At 28.9% G+C, this 24365-nt stretch overlaps 1 protein-coding gene across 1 annotated transcript; it reads left to right on the top strand.

The window, feature by feature from the left end:
- The first annotated feature begins 5686 nt into the window (after nucleotides 1-5686).
- LOC129288757 (beta-amyrin synthase-like) lies at nucleotides 5687-23051 on the top strand. Its single transcript, XM_054925488.1, is given in 17 exon segments — nucleotides 5687-5708; nucleotides 6713-6898; nucleotides 15633-15722; nucleotides 15814-16011; nucleotides 17861-17945; nucleotides 18971-19137; nucleotides 19245-19436; nucleotides 19611-19724; nucleotides 20004-20047; nucleotides 20049-20118; nucleotides 20219-20341; nucleotides 20440-20538; nucleotides 21086-21142; nucleotides 21236-21604; nucleotides 21955-22035; nucleotides 22136-22219; nucleotides 22763-23051. Coding segments are annotated over 16 exon segments (1911 nt in total). The 5' UTR covers nucleotides 5687-5708; nucleotides 6713-6886; the 3' UTR covers nucleotides 22889-23051.
- The last annotated feature ends 1314 nt before the right edge of the window (nucleotides 23052-24365 follow it).

Genomic DNA, 24365 nt, shown 5'->3' with positions numbered 1-24365 from the left:
TTGTTTCAAGCCATAGAGAGCTTTAGACAATTTACATACATAGGTAGGTCTCCAGGGATCAACAAATTAAACCCTTAAGGCTAAGAAGACATATAAATAGTTTCATTTTATAATCCACATAGAGAAAGACATTGTTAATATCTAGTCTAAGCATGGGGTATGAAGGTTGAATAGTTACAGAGGTGAGAGGTGCAGACACCACCTGCTGTAAATCGGCACTTGAATTATTTTTTGGCCTGTGGCTATCATGATCTGTATCAGGAAATTCATATACTAGTTGTAAGAGAGTTGGCTCAAGAGGAGTGGTATGATCATTGCTGCTTTGACTTTTTGGTCTTGTTTACCATGAAGAGCATCATTGCTGGTTGTTCTCGACTGTTGACTTGGACTAATGGTTCAGCACCAAAAAACATGTCCAGCCAATCACTAGACTTTGAGAGACTCGGAACAACAGTTGTGTCAGAATTTGAATTGTTTTTAGTGAAGCATCCTTCAAAAGGGAACCCAGGCTCATCAAATAAAACGTGGTGAGATATATAAATTCTTGGGAAAATGACAATTAGGGACCCCATAAAAAAATTAATGACAATTACTGACTTTGAATTATTGAAATTCCAGTAACAGATCATGGCCCTTGAATTAATTATTTTCTATTGATTGCTTGAGATTAACAATGGACTTCAATAAATTCCCAACTAATGCTACAAGGATTCCCAACTATCTTTTGTTGATTTGCCAAGTAATAACAAAAAATCACAAGTGATAGGCTTGTAATTCACAAACTGACTCTTGTAAATTTTCAACTCACATTATAAATAATCTCAAGCATATTTAGTAAATTTTTCAAACAATTTATCTATATATTGATGGCCAAAAAATAAGTGATTGGCTTGCAATTTACAACTAATTCTTATAAATTCTCAATTAATGTTACAAATAATTTCAAGTATATTTATTTGATATCTCAAGTGATTTATTTGTATATTGATAGGAAAAGATTGAGATTCACAATTTACTCTTGTAAATTCCTTAATGATGTTAAAAATAATCTTAAGTGTATTTTGTAGATTATTCAATTGACTATTTGCATTTTTTAAATTGCAAGTAAGAACCATTGTTTGTTATTAGGATTTTAATAATTTAGGATTTTTAAATTGCAAGCAAGGACCATTGTCTGTTATTATTAATGTTTTTATGGGGGTCCCTGGTTGTGATTTTTCCTAAATTCTTCCATTTGAATTCAAGCACTAATTATAACCTTGTGAGAGGTGCTCTAGCCCAGGAACACAATTTTGACTTCTGAACTATAATTTGTGTTTATTTTAAGAGTGCAGACAGGGATAGCAGGAGCGTAGCCAAATGTCTTAAGCATTGAATAATCAGCTGGCTCAATTTCCTTTTAAACAAGCACTCATAAAGAGTCTCTAATTAAGTTTAGCACTATTGTTAAACAATTTATAATGTGACGTGCACAGGCAGAGGCATTCCACCAATATTTCAAAGGCATATTAGCTTGAGCAAGTAATCTAAACCCACCTTAACAATGTGTCTATATGTTTTCTCTCAACTCTACCATTTTGTTGAGAGGTATAGGGACATGTGTGTTGAGAAGAAATTCCAGCTTCATTAAGAATAGGAATAAAGCCTCTGTATTCCTCATCAAAATCACTATAGAGTTTTGATTGTCTTATCAAACCAAGTTCTCACCCATGTTCTTAAAGTGCTTAAAGCCACTAATGTCTTTAGATATAAATTTTAAATGGTAACCCCATACATATCTACTATGATCATCCATGAAACATATATAACTCATATCTCATGACTGTGGTGACAGGTGCTGGACCACATAAATTAGAATGAATCAAATCTAAAGGCAACGGCAGAGACACGTTGATGTGGGTGGGAAATGTACCCCTCAAATAGAGAACATTACACATGTAGCGTGTAAAAATTATAACCTCGGACACTTTATTTTTGTATTTTAATTTGAACCTTTTAGACTCAATAAAAAATCATTTATGGGTTCAAAATTTTTTTAGATATATGACATTTTAAATCATATCCGGTAAATTCAAATAAGTGAAAATTTAAACCCATTAGACATATTATTGAAAAAAAACAACTTGATCAAAGAGTTGTGTCTATTTTATAATAAAATTCAACCACATATTAAGTTATCCTTTTGTGTGATAGTTTTCTTATTATCCAAATGTAAACTGTGTCAATTAGCCAAAAAACCTCAACATATTTTTTTCCAAATAAAAATATGTATAATTTTATTTATGCTGTTATATTTTTAGCATAATGTACTTATTTTAAAACAATTATAATATTATTTTTAAGTTTTTAGTTTTTAAATTATGTTATCTTGCACGCTCGGCCTTAAAATTCTTTAGATCACCCATAAAATATATGATTGAACCTAAACTCTAAATTTCTCACTGATTTGCAAACTCTCGCGTTCCCACTCTGGTGCACCACTGGAAGTGTGAATTATGTCGCGTGTTAGGTTTAATTAATGGGAGAAAATTAAAACAAAACAAACAGATACTTATATATCAATCATGTTATTAATTGTTACTATAACATCATGTAGATAGATGTATATATCATGTTTTGTGCTAATGGATACAAAAATATTGTTGCGGGGTGCACCGGTGAAATGGGTGTTTCAGTCACAATCAAATTAATTAAACGTCACTTGCAAATGTTCAAAGGAGGATTGGTGTTGGACTGTTGGTTGATTGCAGATCTTACCTAATTTTGAAATTTTCAATTTCAACATTTTATGATCTGAATGATACTGATTTTCGCAAGTCATTAATATAATTATGATTTTGCCTAAATATACTACTACCCTTTAATGTATGTCTCTTCTTTATAAGTGACGTAAAAACTTCATAGAACCAACTTAAATTGTTGGTCTCACCTTCAATAGTACCGTTCTCTTTCCATTAGTTGCATGTTTCTTGTTGCCTTAGGATGGGTATTACGCACTACTTCAAAGGACTTGGCTTTCCTTGGTTGGGAGAAGCCTCCTTCGCATCTTCTTTGAGGGGGTGCCTATATTTAGGCTGTCTAAATTACTGTATTCTTTATTTTTAATTTATTAAATAAAAATTTATGTAAAATGTAAAAAAATTTAATAAATATGTTTACCAGTCCATAGTTAATATTAAATTTGCATTATTCAGAGTATATCTACATAGTGAATTTATAAAAATTTAAATATTAAATGTGGACCATTGATATTAAATATGAACTATTCAGACTGCTGAACAAATTTATTAGATTTTTTCAACAATTTATTATAAAATTCTATTTTAAAAAATGAAAAATAAAAAATAAAAAATATTAAATTCAGACCATTCAAATATACTTTAAACAATTTAAATATAAACTTGCCTTATTGGAGGTGCGGGGAAAGTTTCTTTCAGGGAAGCCGAGTCCTAACTTCAAAGGGTGGTTATTGTCTTTCAGGTCCTTTTGAATTCGCTCATTCGCTCATTTTCTTTTTTTATTAATGTAATCAATGTAGGTAATGGGTAGCGTACGCCTTTAATATATGTCTCTTCTTTAAGCCACATAAAAAGCTTGATAGAACCCACGTAAATAATTTCTCTCACCTACACTAGTACGATTCTCTTTCCATTGGTTGATATTTCTGTCACGAAATGGGCCTAACATTAATATGGATCCATTTAAATGTCATATTTTCTCCTATATTTTGTTATAATTTTTGCCAATCAGATTGGTAATGGTGACATTTTGTCATTCCATTAAACAAGTTGCAGATGGACTATTGTTGTAGGTGAAGAATAATGTTGAAACTTGAAACCATATCTGCCTGCTTGCATATTTCACTTACATATATATATTTTAGTTAATTTCGATCGCCTCCTAAGGCGGCTTTGGCTAACTAATAATGTTATGTTAATTTTTTTTTTTGGTTGATACAGTTTTTGGGGAGAAGAATTTCAAACAAACAATACTACGTGCAAAATAAGTGATGAAAAAGTAGGGATCCCACACACATTCGCATTTCAATATAATACACGCTTACACAACACACGCCACACAACAATATCACACACCAAATATTTCTCCCCTTTTAATCACAATTATAAAAAAATCCTAGGTGTTATAGGAGTTATGAACAACCCCCATATAATAATATACCCTTTTCATTCCAAATTATGAGGTACTTTTGAACAAGTTTCTCCTTCACAAAATATAAAATACTTTGAGTAGGTTAAGGTTTCATTAAATGCACCAATTTTAATATTACCCCATCTCTCTCTAAAATTAATTTATGTCACTTTTCTTTTTAATATATTAAATGATGGGCATTTTATAAAGTTTATATTTTTATTTTGAAAAGATAAGATTGTTAAGTGTATTTAATGAAGTTTATTGATATGTAAAATTTTATCTAAAATGTCTTATAACTTGTGATGGAGGGAGTAATATTTGCAATACAAAAATGAGCTGCATTATTTACCAGCATGTCAAGGTAGAGTTTTTATATTTTATAGCAATGATTAATTTGAAATAAATTCTCTTTCATATGATACTGATTGATATATCCAAGGAAATTATGTCCATTCATTATTGGGCGTCCCTGACCCTGATATACTGATACAACGCTCCACTGCTTAATTAATTTTTTTTAAACAAAAAAGAGCCCTTCTTATTAATTTAAGAAAAAAACTACACATTAATAAAAACAGAAAAATGAAGGATAAACAGCAAATTACTTCATGAACTTTAGATCCAGTAAAATCATAGACCATAAACTCATTTATTATATAAATTGTTTTCTTAACTTTTTAAAACGATGCAATTTAACTCCTACTGTTAATAAAAGTTAACTATAATTGTTAATTAACTAAATAATGACATCAAAAATTACAAAAAAGTACTAAAAAATGTTGGTCCTTGTTTATAATTTTTACTTATTTTTAATAATTTCTTGACCTTTTTTTTGTAGTTTTGAGGTCCTTCTATCAACTTCTAATCAAGCAATGATTAAAGTTAACTTTTATTAATTGAAGGGGCCATATTGCACCATTTTTAAAAAATTGAGGAAAAAATTTGCACAATAAATAAATTCAAAGTTTATAATATTCTTTTCGTCCCAAACTATAAGACACTTTTAGGTAAAATTTTATATACCAATAAATCTCATTAAATACACCTAACAATATTATCTTTTCAAAATAAAAATATAAACTTTCAAAAATACCATCATTTAATAGATTGAAAAGAGAAGGGACGGAAATTAATTATAGAAAGAGAAAGAATAATATTGAAACTAGTGCATTTAATAAAACTTTAATTTACCCAAAATATTTTTTAATTTAAAACGGAAAAACTCCTTCAAAAATGGTCAATAATTTGGAACAAAGGGAGTACTACTTAACATAAAGTTTAATAAATAATTTACTTATTTATTAAAAAAAAGGCAAGTAATGCCTAAGTGCAAACTAGCACAAAGCAAGCAAAGCCTAAAGTAACAACCTCGAGGGGGAAAACAAAAACAAAACAAAACAAACTGAATATTAAGGCAAGACACGCAATCAACCAACAGCCCAACACCAACCCTTCTTTGATAGTAATTTGCAAGCCGTTTAATTAGTTTGATAGTAATGGCCGCAACCATAATATTTATGTAAATTTTATGTGGGGATCTTCTATGGCGTTTTCAGGTCTCTTCATGTAAATTTTTTTCAATATTCTATCTAATCACTTGGCGATTTGATCCTTTAACCTCCTTCATTAAGAGGTAGGATCACAAGGATAGATGTTACACATTACTTCAAAGGAGTCAGCTTTCCTTTGCTGAGGGAAGCCTCCTTCTGACCTCCCTTGAGGGGGATGCCTATATCTAGATTATCTAAATTTAATGTTTTTTATTTTATATGTATTAAAATAAAAATTTATATAAATTGTAAAAAAATTTAATAAGTATGTTCACCTGTCTGAATAGTCCAAATTTCACATTAAAAATTATAAAAAATTTAATATTAAATATGCATTATCCAAAGTATACCTGGATATTCAATTTATAAAAATTTAAATATTAAATGTGGACCATTGATACTAAATCTGAACTACTCAAACTGCTGAACAGATTTATTAATTTTTTTTTGACAATTTATATAAAATATTAAATTTAGACTATCCAAATTTACTTTTAAATGGTTCAAATATAAACTTGCCTCAGCGGAGGTGCGGAGAAAGTTTCTTTCGGGGAAGCCAAGTCCTAACTTCAAAGGGTGATTAGTGTTTTTCATGTCTTTTTCAATTCCCTCATTTTTTCATTTTATTTTATTTTTTTATGCAATCAATGTCAGTAATGGATAGTCTATGCGTTTAATATCTTTCTCTTCTTTAAGCGACATAAACAGCTTCATAGAACCTACGTAAATTATTGGTCTCACCTTCAATAGTACTATTCTCTTTCCATCAGTTCTTGTTTGTATCACGAACTGGACCAATATTAATAAGAGTCCATTTAAATATAATGTCTATTAGGATTGGTGATCATGACATTTTGTCGTTCCATTAAATAAGCTGTTGATGGAATATTGTTGTATGTGAAGAATAATGTTGAAACTTGAATCCATATTCGTATACTTGCAGTATTTTAGTTAATTTCGATCGCCTCCTAAGGCTAAGGCTAACTAATGTTGATTTTTTTTTAATACAGTTTTTGAGGGAGAAGAAGTTCAAACAAACAATACCGAGTGTGAAGATAGAGAATGGGGAGGAAATAAGTGATGAAAAAGTTGGTAATACTGTAAGAAGGGCAACACATTATCTATCGGCTTTACAGTCAAAACATGGTCATTGGCCTGCTCAAATTGCTGGATGTCTCTATTTCATGCAACCTCTGGTAAGCACCTATCATGCAATTAACAGCTATCAATAAGAACTTACTCAATTCTTACAAGTTTGATTCTTATAAACCTGACTCTTAAAAGTTCACGCTTATAAACTTTCTTATATTAAGAAAAGCTTGATCTTTATTAACAAGGCTCAGGGTGGGCCCAAAATCCTACATAACTTTTTTTAAAATAAAATTTCTAATTATACTAATTTATATATACATTATAAAATACCTTAATTAAATATATAAAAGATCATAATAAGCTTTGAAATATAACTAAAATAATGCATACCCTAGAATAATATAAAACATCCAAGTTCGAATTATTCATCATCCAAAATATAAATATTTTTTTATCCTTATTATCATCAATCTTCATTCAAAAATGAAAAAAATTAGACTCTTTTGTGTCTAGAACAGCACTGCCTTTAGTAGGAGAATATATGTGAGTAATTAAACAAAACATTAAGCCGTTAGAGGAGGGTCTACTTAGATAAAGTGGTGCTATTTCAACAACTTCATTTTCATGTAAAATAAATATTTAACAAATTGTGTTATTATTATAATATTAATTTAAAATTTTAAATAAATTATATAAATAGAGTTAACAAATTATAAGAGTTTAAGGGCAAGCTAGGGCTTGAGCCCTATTTTTGCAAAGCTTATAAAATTAAGGCTTAAAAGCGTTTTTTATATTAAAATGTTCTATCTTTTTAAGTCTATTCCTTGAAAAAATACAAGACCTAAAAGGATATTCTATCTAGCCGCCCTTATTGTTGACTCTATCATGGATATAAATTTCCAAAAGTGATCATGTATTGCTTTTGTATTGCTAAGTACTGTGTGTGTGTATTTAGTCAACTCCTTCTCCATGGAAGGAAACTCACACACACAGAGCCACTATGGGCTCAAACCCACACTGTGCATTCTGCAGGGTGAGAATGGTGCCACTTATGGCACAAGGCAACTGGCACGCGCACGCGCGCGCGCGCGCGCACACATATATATATATATTATAATTAAAGAGATAGACATATAAATATGAGGTGAGTGGAACTCATATAATATTCTATTCCCCCCATTTCAAAATATAAGCTATTTTAACATATAGATTAGTAAATGCAATTAATACATGAAAATATTAACTGCGTTACCATAAAATTTTAATTTCCCTTAATTTAATGCATTTAAATATTTTCACATTATTCATAATTAAGGATGTAATAGAAAAAAAGGTTAAAGAACAAAAATATCTTGAAACTTTTCTGTCGAGAGTGCCTGATATTTTAAAATTCTTTTTGAGGTCCCAAAATATTAAAAAAGAATGCAATACTACCCTACTGTCAATGTTGAAGTTAGTTGACTGTTAATTTGACTTTATTTTCTAGGTGTCTAAAATTTAAAAGGAAAAAAAAAAAACTAATACAAGTGGCCATTTCTCCACTTCTTCCTCTAGTCATCTCTTATGTTCGCAGTCAGGTCTATCTATAGTGTTCATCACCTTATTGATATATGGACCATAGATTTGAATTGTTATTAATTTTTATTTTTATATTTGTTAAAATAAAAATTTACAAATAATTTTTCATTAGTCAGGATTGTGCAACTTTAATCTATTTAATCCAATTTGATTATAATATTTTTATAATTTGTATAAATTATTTATTCAAATATATTCTAGACAGTATAGATTTAAAATTAATTTTTTTATAATTTTTAATTTTAATAAATATAATATTAAAAATAAAGATAATATCTTAACTAGTACTTCTAAAAAAATTTTTAAAAAAATTTGTTAGTTGAAAATTTTAAATTGGAACTATCCAAAGTAAATTTAGATAGTCAATCTATAAAATTATAAAAAAATTTATATTAAAATCAGACAATCCAAATAAAATTAAGACTGTTTGATTGCTAATGAGCATATTTAATAATTTTTTAATTTTTTTTAATTAAATATAAAATATACATATAAATTTAAAACTTAAAACTTGGACCAAGTAAATTAAATTATTTGGTTGGTCCATATTTTATCATGCTTATGAGCACCCTAGTGCTATGGTGCTCTTCATCCTGATGAGCACCGAAGATGGAAGCCAAACCCTTTATCAACCTTCGTCGCGATGGCTCCTTCTATGATATTTGTTTCTGTTGCTCTGTTCCTAATTTTCTTCTCAAGCCTGAGTTATTCAATAGTGTTACGGTGCCCAGCGTATGGTTGCATGCCATCTGTAACATTAAGATCGGGCGCATGTCTCCCCCTTTCCCTTTTCTCCTCTTTTTTTCTCCCTATTTCCTTAATTTTAACCGTGCAATCTGTGTGGCTCTTATCTCACCATCCAAATTAAAGTATCAGCTGTAATTTAATACCATCAATATATATATATATATATATATTGTAAAGCATGTCAAAATAATGCTCTTCTCTGCTTTTTTTTTTTAAGTTCTGTTAATGAATGATTTTGTTTATAAAAAGTAGATGTGGGACCTATAATAAAAAAGTGAGAGTGGGACTTGTCATTAAAAATTGTGAGAGTGGGAACTATATTTGTAAATTTTAAAATTTTAGATAAAATATAAAAATAATAAGATTTTTATATTTTAAAAGATCATGTAGAATTAGTAAAAATTGACGATGAATATAAGATTCTTAGTAAAAATAATAAGTGTTGGATATACAAAGAAATTATTAATGGTAAAAAAGTGGTGTGGGACTTATAATTTAATTAGTAAATTTAAATTAGTAATTAATTTAAAATTCTAACTTTTAAAAAAATTAGTTAATGGATGATTTTGTTAAAAAAATAATATATACTCCCTCCAATCCCTTTTATAAGGCATATTTTAAAAAGTTCATTTAGTCCTATTTATAAATCATGGTATAGCATTTTAGGTAATATTTAAAAGTATTTTCAAAATTACCTTTCATGAGAGAGAAAAAATAACATGACATCGTTTTTTAAATTTGTTATATAAACACATATTTGAAATTCTACACACTTTTATTTCTTATATTTTTTTACATTGGTATTGATATAATTAGTAGAAATAACTTATAAAGAGAATTGGTGAATTATATATATAGTTGTGGGACTTATGGTAAAAAAAAAAAAAAAGTGGATATAGGATCTATCATTAAAAAATGTGGAGATGGAACCTACATTTGTAAATGTTAAAATTTTAGACAAAATGTAAAAAATAATAAAATTTTTATATTTTAAAAGATCATATAGGATCTATAGTAAAAATTGAATATGGATATAAGATTCTTAGTAAAAATAGTAAGTGTTAGATATGCACTGAAATTTATATGGAGATAATAATATGATTTAGATAAAAATAATTTACTATATATTTATTATTAACATATGGTAACAAATCATAAAATCATTTGTATGAGAGTATATAAAACAAGTTTTTATTTATATTCTTCCAATTCATAAGGTATAAAATCTATTATTCTATTAATTATATGTAAAAGTAGATTATGATTTGAAAACCTATGAAAAACATTGATGTAATTATGTGTTTCAAGTTTGAACAAAAAAAAATTATGGGCCTCAAGTTAATTATATAATGTTAATGAATTTATCTTACACTACACACCTAATTTTTTATTAAGAACCACTATATTACTTATAATGCTTTCTTAATTGATGTAATACTCTTGTATATATGATAGACAAATGATGTTATAACATAGATTATACTATTTTCTTGATTTACAACCATTATAGTTATGATTTATAAATAATATTTTGACATAAATTGTAGTATGATTCATTATAGTACTTCTTTTTAAATTTTCAAAACTTACACTTTAGTCTTATTTTTAACATCATTAGGAATATTATGTTAACTATTATAAAAAATTTAATTTATTATTTGTATTTATATTGAAAAATTTTAAATTATTAATTTACTCCTATAATCTATTTGTCTATCATCTCGCTTTATAATTTAAGAAACTTTAAACAATTTTTTCCAAAAAAGAAACTTTAAACAATTAAGTATGACAATCATTTAAAAATATTTTGAGAAAATTATAAAATTTAAATGGACATATAAACATAAATTATATTGACTAATCTATCTCTTATTTCATAAATTTTTTTTCTGCACACATGTTTGACATATTATTTTAGCAAATGTACTCTTTTTGTTAAGAAATGTAAAGTATTTTTTGAGAGGTTGGATACTAAAAAATATAAGATAGTTTTAATGTTTCAAGATGTAATTATTGTATTTTTTTAAAAAGTTCCCCTAATGAATAAGTTACTTTATATTATTTTTTGAAACACTTTATTGAATAGGAATAAACATGAAAAAGATTGTGTTAGTTAGAAAACAAGTAACTACTTTATTGAGAGGTGAGATTCAGTTAAAACTGTCTCAAATTTTTGTAATGAGGGAGTGTGTATTTAATTTTTTTAAAAAAATACTAAATGAAAAATTTTATATAACTAATAAATGTAAAATATGAATAAAAATTTAAAACAATATATCAAGAATGGTATTTTAGTCCAACAACTATCAATTAATGGTTAAATGAATGAAAATGAAAGCTTAAAAATAAAAAGTATGTTTATACTTTGTCACTCTTAAAATAAAAGAGAAAGCAATATATTTTATTTTAATAATACTAAAATATAACTAATAAAAAATACTAAATAAAAAAGTTTATATAACTAATAAATGTAAAATATGAATAAAAATTTAAAATAATATATCAAGAATGGTATTTTAGTCCAACAACTATCAATTAATGGTTAAATTAATGAAAATAAAAACTTAAAAATAAAAATTATGTTTATACTTTGTTACTCTTAAAATAAAAGAGAAAGAAATATATTTTATTTTAATATTACTAAAATAAATTTTTAATATTTATTTTGTTTTTATTTTTTAAAGTTATGGCATTCTCGTGCATTACACGGGTATAAATCTAATTATTACCTAAACGATTTGTCCTAAAAAACTGTCTTGAAATTTTTTTATTAAAATAGTGTTATATTTAAAAAAATTCTATTACATTTCTTCAAACTATTTAATTTAAAATTTTATTCTTGTGTTTCAAATTAAAATTATTATGGATTTAGTCATTATTTTTATCTTTATTGTATTATTTATAAATAAAAATATTAAAAATGAAAAAATATTAATGTATATATATATTATTTAAAATTTATTTATAAATTTAAAAAAAGTTTCTACCAAAAAATTAAAATATTTTTTCGTGAGTAGAACAAATTTTGACGTTTTCCAATCAATTTATAACTTTAAAACTGTTTCAGCGGGGAAAATATTAATGTGTGTGTATATATTATTTGTAAATTTGAATCAGTATGTTACCTAAAATTAAAATGAAGTTTGCAAGTAGGACAAGTGGAAAACGCAGGAACATACGTTATCGAAAGAACATCGCATCAGAAGAACGTAAAAATTGGTTTACTCAGTACTCACTGAAACAGTTTTTAGTTTTTTTTTTTGTTAGGAAGTTTTTAAAATTTATAAATAATATTTTTAAATCTTTTTAATAATATATTTATACATAAATTAATATTATCCCCATTTTTAATATTTTTTATTTATAAATAATACACAACAAGGATAAAAACAAGCATCAATGGTTAAATTCATAATAATTTTAATTTGAAACACAAGAATAAAATTTTGAATTAAATAGTCTGAAAAAATGTAGTAGCATTTATATTTTTAAAAATAACGCTGTCATATTTTAATTAAAAAATCTTTTTTTAATATACGAACGAAAACATTTTTTTAGGGCATATTGTTTAGATAGTGATAGTATTAGATTATAGCTGGCATTTTGAATGATCAGATAAGAGCTACACAGATTGAATGGTCAGGATCGAGGAAATGGAGAGAAAAAGTATAAAAATGAAAGGGAGAGACCCTGTGCCCATTGTGCAAAAAAAAAAAAAAAATCGCTGTAAGCGGCTTAAATATCTAATGCACTTTATATGAGACTACTAAGTGGTTATTCTTAATGAAGTTTAATATATATATATATATATATGCATGAATAATGTAGCTGTCGCCGTTCTTGTCGAGCTTGGCCATGATGCGCTTGATTTCATTTGACGTCGTTTTGGCGTCAAGTGTATACAACATCTTCTTGAGGTCAGTGCTGGAGATCTTACCGTCGTCGTTAATGTCAAACTTGTTGAAGATCTGAGAAGTTTCGTCGTCCATCTGGAAGGCCAAGGGAGTAGAGACACAGGGCAGTGGCCTTCCGTGGGTGTGGAGTGTTGAGAAATGGCTACACATGTATTAGTTTTTATTTTTCAATTTTTTTTTAAAATGACATGTTGCTTGTGACGTGAAAAATAAATTCAAATTAACAGTCAGCTAGCCTCAATGGTTGGCCGATGTTATACTTTTTGAAAATCCTGAAGTAAAATTACTTCAAATGAAGGTTCGGTTAAGGGGTCGAAAAGTATTTTTTTAAAAGGAACATGGGGTATTCTTATCTTTTAGTTGAAGTAATTTTATCTCAAAATTTTAAAAAATGAAGCAATTTTGTCATGCGATTAATCTCTACTAACTTTGACATTAAATGTTACATTTTGACCAAAAAAGACTGACTTCTCATCTTGCCTTATCTCTTCCACTCTCCCACCCCCTCTTCCTCCTAATATATCGTTCGTCTTCTTCTTCTTCTTCTTCATCCCTTTCCATCTCCCTCGCTGTTCCGGGTCGCCGCCGCTGCCATTCCTCCTCCTCCTCTTTCTCTCACTAGAGACTTTCTAGTTTCTTGCAAAGCGAAGAAGGATCTGACCAAGACTTGGAGAGAGGTGATACCTAGAAACAAAGCTAACTCGACCAACGAGGAGACTATCAAGGTTCTCAAGGAGAAGATTCTCGTCATTGTGGTCGGAGACGAGAATCCCACAATCTTGGCCATCTCTGTTTGCTCCAACTCATCATCTCTCGGAGAAGGCATCGACAAGATTGGGGACGATGATCATGACAACTTTGAGAAACTAGAGAAGGAGAGGAGTGCGAAGACAACCATGGTGACCAAGACGAACAAGAAGAAAACCAGCAGTGAAGATGGTATAAATTGAGAATCACATATGTCTAATTTTTGTGACCATTTTTATAGCTTCTTCTCCTCGTCATATTTTGCCTCAAAGTCAAGCAGGCTATGGACGCTCTCATCTCCGCCGTCTCCCACCTCATTTCCCATCCTCCTCTTTCTACCCTCCAGTGTTGTCTCCTACAATCTCTGCTTCTCAATCCTGGAGAACATTTGTTAAAATAAAATAGGTCAGCACATTTTTGTGTTATTTATAATATATTTTCCCTGCAAATCAATTCACCAGAACCAAAATCACTGCTCTTTCTCGAAGGTAATACTGATACTGATGTTTGTCTTACTCGCTATTATCCAAAAATCTATGTCTTCCTTTTTTGTGGTTGAGAAGTTAGTGGGAGCACATGTGCTTATCACCCTTGAAACAATCTGGACCATTTAAATTAAACTACTTATTTTTAATTTTTTATATTTTTTTAAAATAAAACTTTACGAAATTTTAAATAGATATATTTATTATTAACATGTACCATTCACATTTAATTAGATCTGTCTAAATTTAATATTAAATTTTTTATCATTTTTATAAATTAATGATATAGATTTATTCTAAACTGTTTTGAATCTAGATAGTACAAGTTAAACTTGTATGATCAATTTACCAAAAATTATAAAAATTAATAATAAATTTGGAATCATCTGATTGAATATGAATGATACAGGTTAGTAATAATTAATAAATGTATTTATTTTAAATTTTATAAACTTTTATTTAAAAAATAAAAAATAAAAAAGTAGTTTAATTTGGACTGTCTTGACTAAATCTAGATGGTCCAAATTATTTTAGGGGTGATGAGCACGCTTGATAAGCACGGAATGTGCTCCCAAAAGTTAATTTCCTTAGTTATATTGTCTCTCCTATTTTCTAGGTGGTATTTGTTATCATTAGTTCACCGTGGTAATTTTTGTTGTGGGATTTGTGGTTCAGCTTTGACACCAAGAGGGACTTTTCTTCTTATTGATGATGATGATTGTTTACTTGATCTTGGGAGAAAGAGGATGATAGGGATAATGAGGAAAAGGAGAGTAGTGAGGAGGATGTTCATCATTGATCTCTCTATGTTTTTCTTGTTTGGAACCTAAGGATGAAGATTAAGAAAGAGAATAGGTGGCAAGAGGTAGGGGAAGGCTACACATGTAAATTTGTTAGTCAAAAGTAAAATTTATGGTCAACAATTAGTTAGGTTAACGGTATGGCAAAATGACTCTTTTTTTGAAAGTTCTGGAATAAAATTGCTCCAACTAAAAAGTGCTCAAACTAAAAAGTAAGGATGCTCTATGCTCCTTTTAGAAAATTTTTAAGGCATTTTTGCCCCTCAACCCATCAAAGTTTAGAATACTAAATGTTCCTCACAAAAAAGTTTTCGGGTATTTTTGCCTATTAATCCTAGAGAAAAATGTCAACATATAATCATAATGTAGTGAACCAAGCTAGGATTCAAATTCCTATTAGAAAAGGTGCTTGCATTTAATGTTCGACTGTATTTCGAGTATGATTACCTCCAATAAAAAGATCTATGTTAAAAATAAAAAAAAAGGCTTCTAAAAAAGACATAAATTTTACTTGGTTGTTATATAAAATAATTATTAAATGATTTCAAATTACTGAAAATGGTGTAGGTCTTTTGTATGTATATCACTGGCCATCTTGATGATGTGTTCCCGGAAGAGTATAGAAAAGAGATCCTTCGATATCTGTACTATCACCAGGTTCATACATTTACTTGTTAAACTTTCAATGATACGTTTATAATTGTAATTTTAAATGAACTAATGCTTTACAAGTGCATGCATGTTAAAGAATGAAGATGGAGGATGGGGACTACACATACAGGGACACAGCATCATGTTTTGTACTGTGCTGAGTTATATATGCATGAGAATGCTCGGAGAAGGACCTGATGGAGGTGAAGACAATGCCTGTCTTAGAGCACGAAAATGGATTCTTGATCACGGTGGTGCCACCTATATACCCTCATGGGGAAAGACTTGGCTTTCAGTAAGTAATTTTATTCATTCCCTTTCGAATAGTGAATCCTGCACTGTATTTGTGCGTGTAATGTTTCATATATATTGCTAGACACACACACACACACAAAGCTAGTGGCTAGGGGAAATCGTCCCCCGAGAGAAGATTTAGGGCATGTTTGATTTCTATCCTCATTTTTTGTTTTTATAAAATGTTTTTAAAATTGCTTTTAAAACAAAATAAAATAAAAAATTGTTTAGTTATGTCAATTAAAAAATATTTTTAAAATTAAAAAATAGACTAATAGTAATGGTTATAAGCAGTTAATGGTGGTAATTAATAATAAAAATTGGTCAAAATAACTATAATTTTCAATAACTAAATGTAGTGTGTTTTAAAAATAAGAAAAATAAAAAAATAAGTTGACATTATTTCTATTTTTTATTTTTAAAAATAAAAAATGAAAACAGTTTTGAAAACAACTAAAAAAATAATTATCCGAACAAATTTTGAAAATTTTCTATTTTCAAAAAAAAACGAAAAAATTTTAAAAATAGAAAACAAACAAGCCCTTACTCACTGTGTTATTTATATATATAATATGTCTTTGATTTATTAATATTTGATGATATTCATTAAAATGTTAATTTACTCGACTTTTTATTTCATATTTTTACATGTTTATCTATGTACATCACATATCCTTTTTTTTAAACAACTATTATTCTAGTAAGATATATCTATTTTCCACTTTAAAAGTTGGCCTCTTTCGCTTTCTGATTAAGTTTAAATTTTTTTATATTTTATTTTGTTTCATCTTGTTCTTTTTGTTAATATCATGTGTTTCTTATTTTTTATTTTCTTATTCTCTCTTTCATGTCCTAACATCTCATTCTCTCTCTTTCAGCTTCTTTTAGTTAACATCTAATAACATTAAATAAGGATGTATTATTTTACTTATCCTTATATTCATTCTACAATTATTTTTAGACAATAAAACTGTTAAAACCTTACATGAACTCAGGTTTATTAAAAAAAAATTACAATATTTGAATTTTGAGTGTGTGTAGGTATTTAACTTTGCTCTGAAAATTTTCTCATTCGAAAATCAGCATCATAATAACAGCATCATAATTTAATTTAAAGGAAAAAATCTTGTGTATTGTGTTTGGATGATTTAATTTAAATTTGGATTTGAATTTAGGACATGAAATCCATCATTTGGATAGATGAAAATTTATGGATTTTGATTTGAATCCAAGTCTATATTTTATTTATAACTCCTTTATAATTATAAATCCTTCATACACCCTAGTGTTTGAAATGCCTCCTGTTCTCTTCCAGTTTTCATTTTCCATGTCCCTCTTTTCATTGTCTTTGAACTTCAAATTTTTTATATTACCTAAATAAATAATTTTAAATATATGAATTTTTGTTTTTGTTTTTGCAATTACCTACTATTCATGGGTCAAGCTGAGTAAGACCATATTGGCGGCAAAGTTCTCCCAATGAGTTTTTAACGCAAAAGACTCAAACTCAAAACCACTTGTTAAACTATCATGGCCTCTTATTAGTTGAGCTACATGATTGTTGGTAAATAAATGAATTTTAAATTGAGCTTTTAAATATAAAATCAAAATTCAAAACTTGCAGAGATAGGATGATTATTCATACGTTAACTATCTGTTGTATTTTTAATCTTATGTACATTACCTTCACAATCTAAAATTTTGGTTCCATTATTATGCTGCTCATGGTTTGAGAGAGAAAGCCATAATAATTACAAGCAACATGTGAATATTGCAGCTTGTAATATATAAACAAATATCCCTCAATTTAATTTAATTGCTTACGTCTCATTGTTGATATGTTATTGTAGATACTTGGATTGTTTGACTGGTCTGGAACAAATCCAATGCCACCAGAGTTTTGGCTTATTCCATCGTTTCTTCCAGTGCATCCAGGTTAATTCAATGCATTCATGGATAAGATGTAATATCAATTTTATATTTGAAGTTTTAAGTTTTTTTTTTAATTTCATGTAATATCAATTTAGTTCCTTAATTTTACTTGAAGCTATATTTCAATTCCTCAGCTACGTTTATATTAGTTCTAATATTGACACATCTCATCTTTCATGCTTGATTTATACATTGAAGACTTATAAAGAACCAATTTGAGCCTTTGCAACCCTTAGAAGAACCAAAACTCTCTTATAAATTGCAAAATATGTTATCAGATTACTGTTCATAGGTAATTCTAGACTTTTTGATGACCTTGAAAATTCATAACCATATAGAAAAGTCGTTTCAAGGCTTAATTAACTCCATTTTATGATCAGGACGAAAACTTTGACAAATAACTCGAGAGATCCCAAGGAATTTGTAATTTTTTGGGTAAATTTTTGGTAACTGGACTTAGAGAGAGACCTGAAACTTTTGGAAACGGCACTTATGCCTCATCATAACTTATGGTTCGTTTGTTCCTTTATTTTGGTCTTAAGATCTTCATTCAACTCCTTTAGCCAGAAAATATCCTACTTTCAGTATGAAAATTATCAGATGTGGCATTAATTTTTTTGTTTAAATTTCTTCTCAGTCATTTGATTTAATTATCTAGTTATTTTCATTTTAATTTGACCCCATCTACTCTCAAATTTCAAAAGTCACTCAAATGTTTTCCCCAGTCCTCTCTAACACAGTCAAATCAATTTGTCTAAAAATTAAATAAAATAAAGTAAAATTAAAAATTGTTGAAAAGGAATTTAGAAAGATAAAATTAAGAGATAAAATTAAAACTTAGAATAAAATTAAGAAACAAATTGAGATTAAATGAAAAATTAAAAGGCGGAGAAAGTGATAAAAAAATTTAGAACTCTTCCTATACATACATATTAGATATTGCATTATGATCACTTTCTTAACTCTATCTATTGCCATGTCTATCTAATAATCCTCCATTAATTCTCTTCCACCGTATTGTAATGCAGCTAAAATGTGGTGTTATTGCCGCTTGGTTTACATGCCCATGTCTTATTTGTATGGGAAAAGATTTGTGGGTGCGATCACACCACTTATTCTTCAACTCAGACAAGAACTCCATGTTGATCCTTACCATGAAATTAATTGGAATAAAGCTCGTCGCCTTTGTGCAAAGGTGAGTTTTTTTGTCTCTGATTTATCACCACACACACACACACACACACCAGTTGATTTATCCCAATGAAAAATTATAATATATTGTAGTTGAATATATCATTACAGGAAGATCTTTACTATCCTCATCCCTTGATACAAGATTTGATATGGGATAGTTTATATATATTCACTGAGCCACTTCTTACTCGATGGCCCTTCAATAAGTTGGTGAGAGAGAAAGCTCTTCAAGTAACAATGAAGCATATTCACTATGAAGATGAAAATAGTCGATATATAACAATTGGATGTGTTGAAAAGGTACTCTATATTTTATCAAGGTATTCAAAGGTCAAAATGTACTGCCAAGTTACATTTGACCCTAACTTAGCATCTAGCTATTCAAGGATGACCTAGTGACAGGAATTTGATAATTGATTTTGGTTTGAGCATAGTTCTAAACAATTTTTAATCTCCATTTTACATTTGCCCCAGTGCTTGTGTATGCTTGCTTGTTGGGTTGAAGATCCAAATGGAGATGCTTTTAAGAAGCATCTTGCAAGGGTTCCTGATTATATCTGGGTATCAGAAGATGGAATTACCATGCAGGTAAACTAGGAAAGAGCACAATAATTAAAAAAAAAACTAAATCATGATCTTAATTCCATGCAATCATCAACTAATTATTAATCGAGAACAAATTAATTGTAAATTATCTTTTATTAATGTGTTGTTTTATCTTCTCCATGAACAATATTTCTAGAGGTTCGAGTTCCTAATAATTCTCTTCATTTTTCTCAATTTAGCAATTACTCTAATTTAATTATTAATAAAGCAAAATATTTTGGGTTTCATATTTAATATATGCCATTAATCACCATTAATTAGAGTTTTGGAAGCCAAGAATGGGATGCTAGCTTTGCTGTTCAAGCTTGCCACAAACCTAGTTGACGAAATTGCTCCTACACTTGCAGCTGGACATGACTTCATCAAGAAGTCTCAGGTCAACTTGTTATTACCAATTTATTAACAAGCATATGAATATTTGAAATTTCAAATGACTAATTAACTATATATGGAACTAATGATGATGATCTTATCAGGTTAAGGACAATCCTTCTGGTGATTTCAAAAGTATGTATCGTCACATTTCCAAAGGGTCATGGACTTTCTCTGATCAAGACCATGGATGGCAAGTTTCAGATTGCACTGCAGAAGGCTTGAAAGTGAATAACCTATTTTACTTAATTATAAAAGTCAATTAATTTCATTGTTTATCTTCACCTTAATATGTTTTCTTTAAATATATTTTGGACTATTTCAGTGTTGTCTTCTTTTATCAATGCTACCACCAGAGATTGTAGGTGAAAAGATGGAACCTGAAAGACTTTATGATTCTGTCAACATCCTATTGTCACTTCAAGTGAGTAATTTCATATTATAATGATGGTTCATTAATTATAATAAAACAAAGATTTTCTCAAACAAATTTCTCATGATTTAGTGTTTGAAATTTATGCTTTAGGTTCACATTAATTATTTCGTTAGTTTGTTAGAACAGGTTAACTAGTAGTCCATGAAATATTAAAGCCCAATATGTTATGTGATAATATATATATATATATATATATTTAATGGTCTAACACAATTTATTGAGCCAACTTAACATTTAAAGTGTTGGCCATTAACTTTACTAAAGCCTACAGTTAGCGAATCTAATAAGGATTATTAAATAGGTTAGGTCCCCTCGCTGACCCTAACTTAGTATATCATTCCCCACCAAAAGCTACATAACTCTCAAACGGTATAGAGAAGAAGACAATATGTTGATTATGGCTAGCTTAAGCATGCAATTTTATCTTATATCTTGTTTAGTTTCTTTATCAATATACTATATCCTTATTTAATATGTTAGTTAGATTTTACATTCAAAGTAGAGATTTATAACTCCTGAATTCTCATATTTGCAGAGTAAAAAGGGCGGTTTAGCTGCATGGGAGCCAGTTAAAGCTTATGATTGGTTGGAAGTAAGAATGATATCTTATTACTATCAGCTGAGTGGAACAAATTAAAAAAAATAGAGATTAAGACTTAATGTATGGATTAATTATGATCATCAGGTGCTGAATCCGACAGAATTTTTCCAAGACATTGTAGTTGAACATGAATATGTAGAATGCACAGGGTCAGCAATTCAAGCTTTAATGTTGTTCACAAAGCTATATCCAGGACATAGGAAGAAAGAGATTGAGAGTTTCATAGAGAAAGCTGTGAGATTCATTGAAGAAACACAAATAGAGGATGGTGGATGGTATGGGAACTGGGGGGTTTGCTTTACTTATGGCACTTGGTTTGCATTAGGTGGCCTTGCTGCTTTTGGTAAGACTTACAATGATTGTGTTGCCATTCGCAAAGCTGTGAATTTTCTTCTCGCTGCACAAGGTGATGATGGTGGCTGGGGAGAGAGCTATCTTTCAAGTCCCAAAAAGGTAAATCATTATGAATTAATTATCAATTTGTATATAATTATATTTATATAACCACATATCACCTACTAAAAGTAGCATTCACAGGTCTATAAATTGTGTGATTTAGAGCTTGTTTGGTTGGGCTTTTATTTTTTGTCCTTAAAAAATTGGTGTAGTTTTTAAATTTCAACTAGTTTTTATGTATGTATCTATTGATTGATGATTAATTTATTAATGGACTCATTTTTCCTATTTCACGTAATTATTAGAAAGAAACGAGTTCATTTTAGCATTAATTTATATAATTTGGTGCCCACTTAATTTCTCCATATTATGCTTTTTATAACTATGAGGCTTTTATAAATGTACAGAAATATATTTCACTTGAAGGCAACAGATCAAATGTGGTACATACAGCATGGGCTATGATGGGTTTAATGCATGCTGGACAGGTAATTTGATTTAAATATTTAATGTGAGTTGCAATTTGTACTTATTTATGATGGTATTTAATCCCAAAAAAAACCTAAAATCAAATTTTGTCAATTGGAGGCTGAGAGAGATCCAACACCTCTTCATCGTGGAGCAAGAGTCCTAATCAATGCTCAGTTAGAGAATGGAGATTGGCCGCAACAAGTGCGTATCTTATTCAATATATTCATTTGGAATATTACTTTATTACACTTAATTTAATTTAAGGTTAAAAGGAAAAAATTTATAAGACCATTTTTTTGCCAGGGGTATCTAGTATTCTATAATCAACAATAGTGAATGGATATTCATAAACTTTTTTAGTAAGAGCATCCTTTTCCATCCTATTAAAATTTCTTGATGTCCATTAACATTGATTGTTTTAAAAAAAGGAAGTAAATGTAAAGTATAAAAATACTATAAATAAGAATACCACCAAAAGTTCTTGGAGAAAAAAAATATTCTGAATATTTGTGCTCATTAACCCAGCATCAAGGGTCCATGTTTATGGATTTTAAGCCATTTTAAAGATTCGAGGAAGAATGCCCTCATTAAAAAGTATTGATAGGTACTCCAACATCTTTGTTGAATTAAGGATATTAGATGCTCTTGACAAGTTCTTAGATTTTTTTTACATTTTAACCCTACAATTTAACAATGAATTAGTGGTGAAATTGAATAATGCTTGATAGTTAATTTAATTTTCAGGAAATTACTGGGGTATTCATGAAGAATTGCATGCTACATTATCCAATGTACAGAAATATTTATCCACTTTGGGCTCTCGCAGAATATCGCAGGCGCGTTACCAGCTTGCACTCTAAAGTTCAATAAATTATAATGTGTGTGTGTGTGAAGCGAAATGCACGCACAAGTCCTCATTAGAGTGTTCATCACATACTCTGAAGTTAGTGCCTTTGAAAACTTATGAAGTTGAACCCTAAAGTATATCTCATTATGCCGTGCAGACATTTTAATAAACATAATCGTTGAATTTCATGAACATTAGAGAGACCCCTTTTTAAAAGCACTCATAAGTTTATTTTGAAAGCATTATATTATAATGTGTTTGTAAGAACTTTGCATGTTCATATAAAATCTTTGGATGTACCTAGTGCACAAGCCAAAAATCACTGTAACATTTCAAGACTATAGCAATAGTTACTTTGCAATAGGTAAAAAAGTGTTGCCTATTTCCATAATAGGTAACATTTATTTTACTATATTATTTGGCAGGAATATTAAGCAATAGACAGGAAACAACATGTAATAAATGTTGCAGATTTACCCATGTTGCAAACTTTTCTCAAGAAAGCCAACAACATTTACTTTGTGTTGTTTATTTAATTTATACTTGGACAACAATTGCATCCTGTTCCCTATATTATTTTCCCTTTACCGTGATCACTTTTTTTTTTCTATGGAATCGTTTCATTTCTTATTTTATTCCATTTCATGATTTATTTATCTATGAATTAAATTAAAATAAACTAAACCTAGATCCTCTGGATCCCTTTTGATCGTGTGAAACGCAAATTTCCAAATAGCCATTTCCCTTTGCCCAAACCCATTGCTAGTCTAAATCGAAGAAGGCCTAGAAGTCATCCAAGCTCATCATCAGCTGGTTCACTAGATTCTCTCGCCCCAAGTCATGTGGTGGGTTCATTTGGTTTCTTGAGGGAGTCTCACCATAAGTCTTGTGGTGGGTTCTCTAGACGCAGCTCTCATCATAGTTTCCTCAGTTCATTGAATCGATCTCATGGTGGATTCATTAAGTGGCTATTATACGGCAACAGTTTTGTCTTTCATTGCTATAGATTGTAAAAAAATACCGTTTCCTTAAACTTCAAGTAACGCGAGCATATTCCATGCTTCAAAACCGTTGCCTGACAGTTACCTATAGCTATAGGCAATTGTTGTTGTCCATCACTATAGACCAAATTCACAAACCACACCTAAAAAGAAAATATTTGTGAGCAATAAAAAGGAAAAAAAAAGAATAAATGTTATTAAATGTTGCTGTAGACTTCTAAAAGTACATAGATAAATTGAAACAATTTTTTTCTAAAAGAACTTATATGATGATAAGAATAATAATATAATTTTAAATTTAGGTCACAAGCTATAAATTTTACTTGGTTTTTATATTAAACAATCATTAAATGATTTGAAATTTCTGAAAATGGTGTAGGTTTTTTGTATGTATATCACCGGCCATCTTGACGATGTGTTTACAGAAGATTGTAGAAAGAAGATCCTTCGATACCTGTACTATCACCAAGTTCATACATCCAATTGTTAAAACTTGCTT

Source organism: Prosopis cineraria, unplaced genomic scaffold (genome assembly GCF_029017545.1).
Source record: "Prosopis cineraria cultivar Desert tree isolate PC_DT_omini unplaced genomic scaffold, ASM2901754v1 PC12, whole genome shotgun sequence".
In the NCBI taxonomy this organism is placed as follows: domain Eukaryota; kingdom Viridiplantae; phylum Streptophyta; class Magnoliopsida; order Fabales; family Fabaceae; genus Prosopis; species Prosopis cineraria.
The sequence above is the reverse complement of the archived record's forward strand: the minus strand, read 5'-3'. Positions and strand labels throughout refer to the sequence as shown.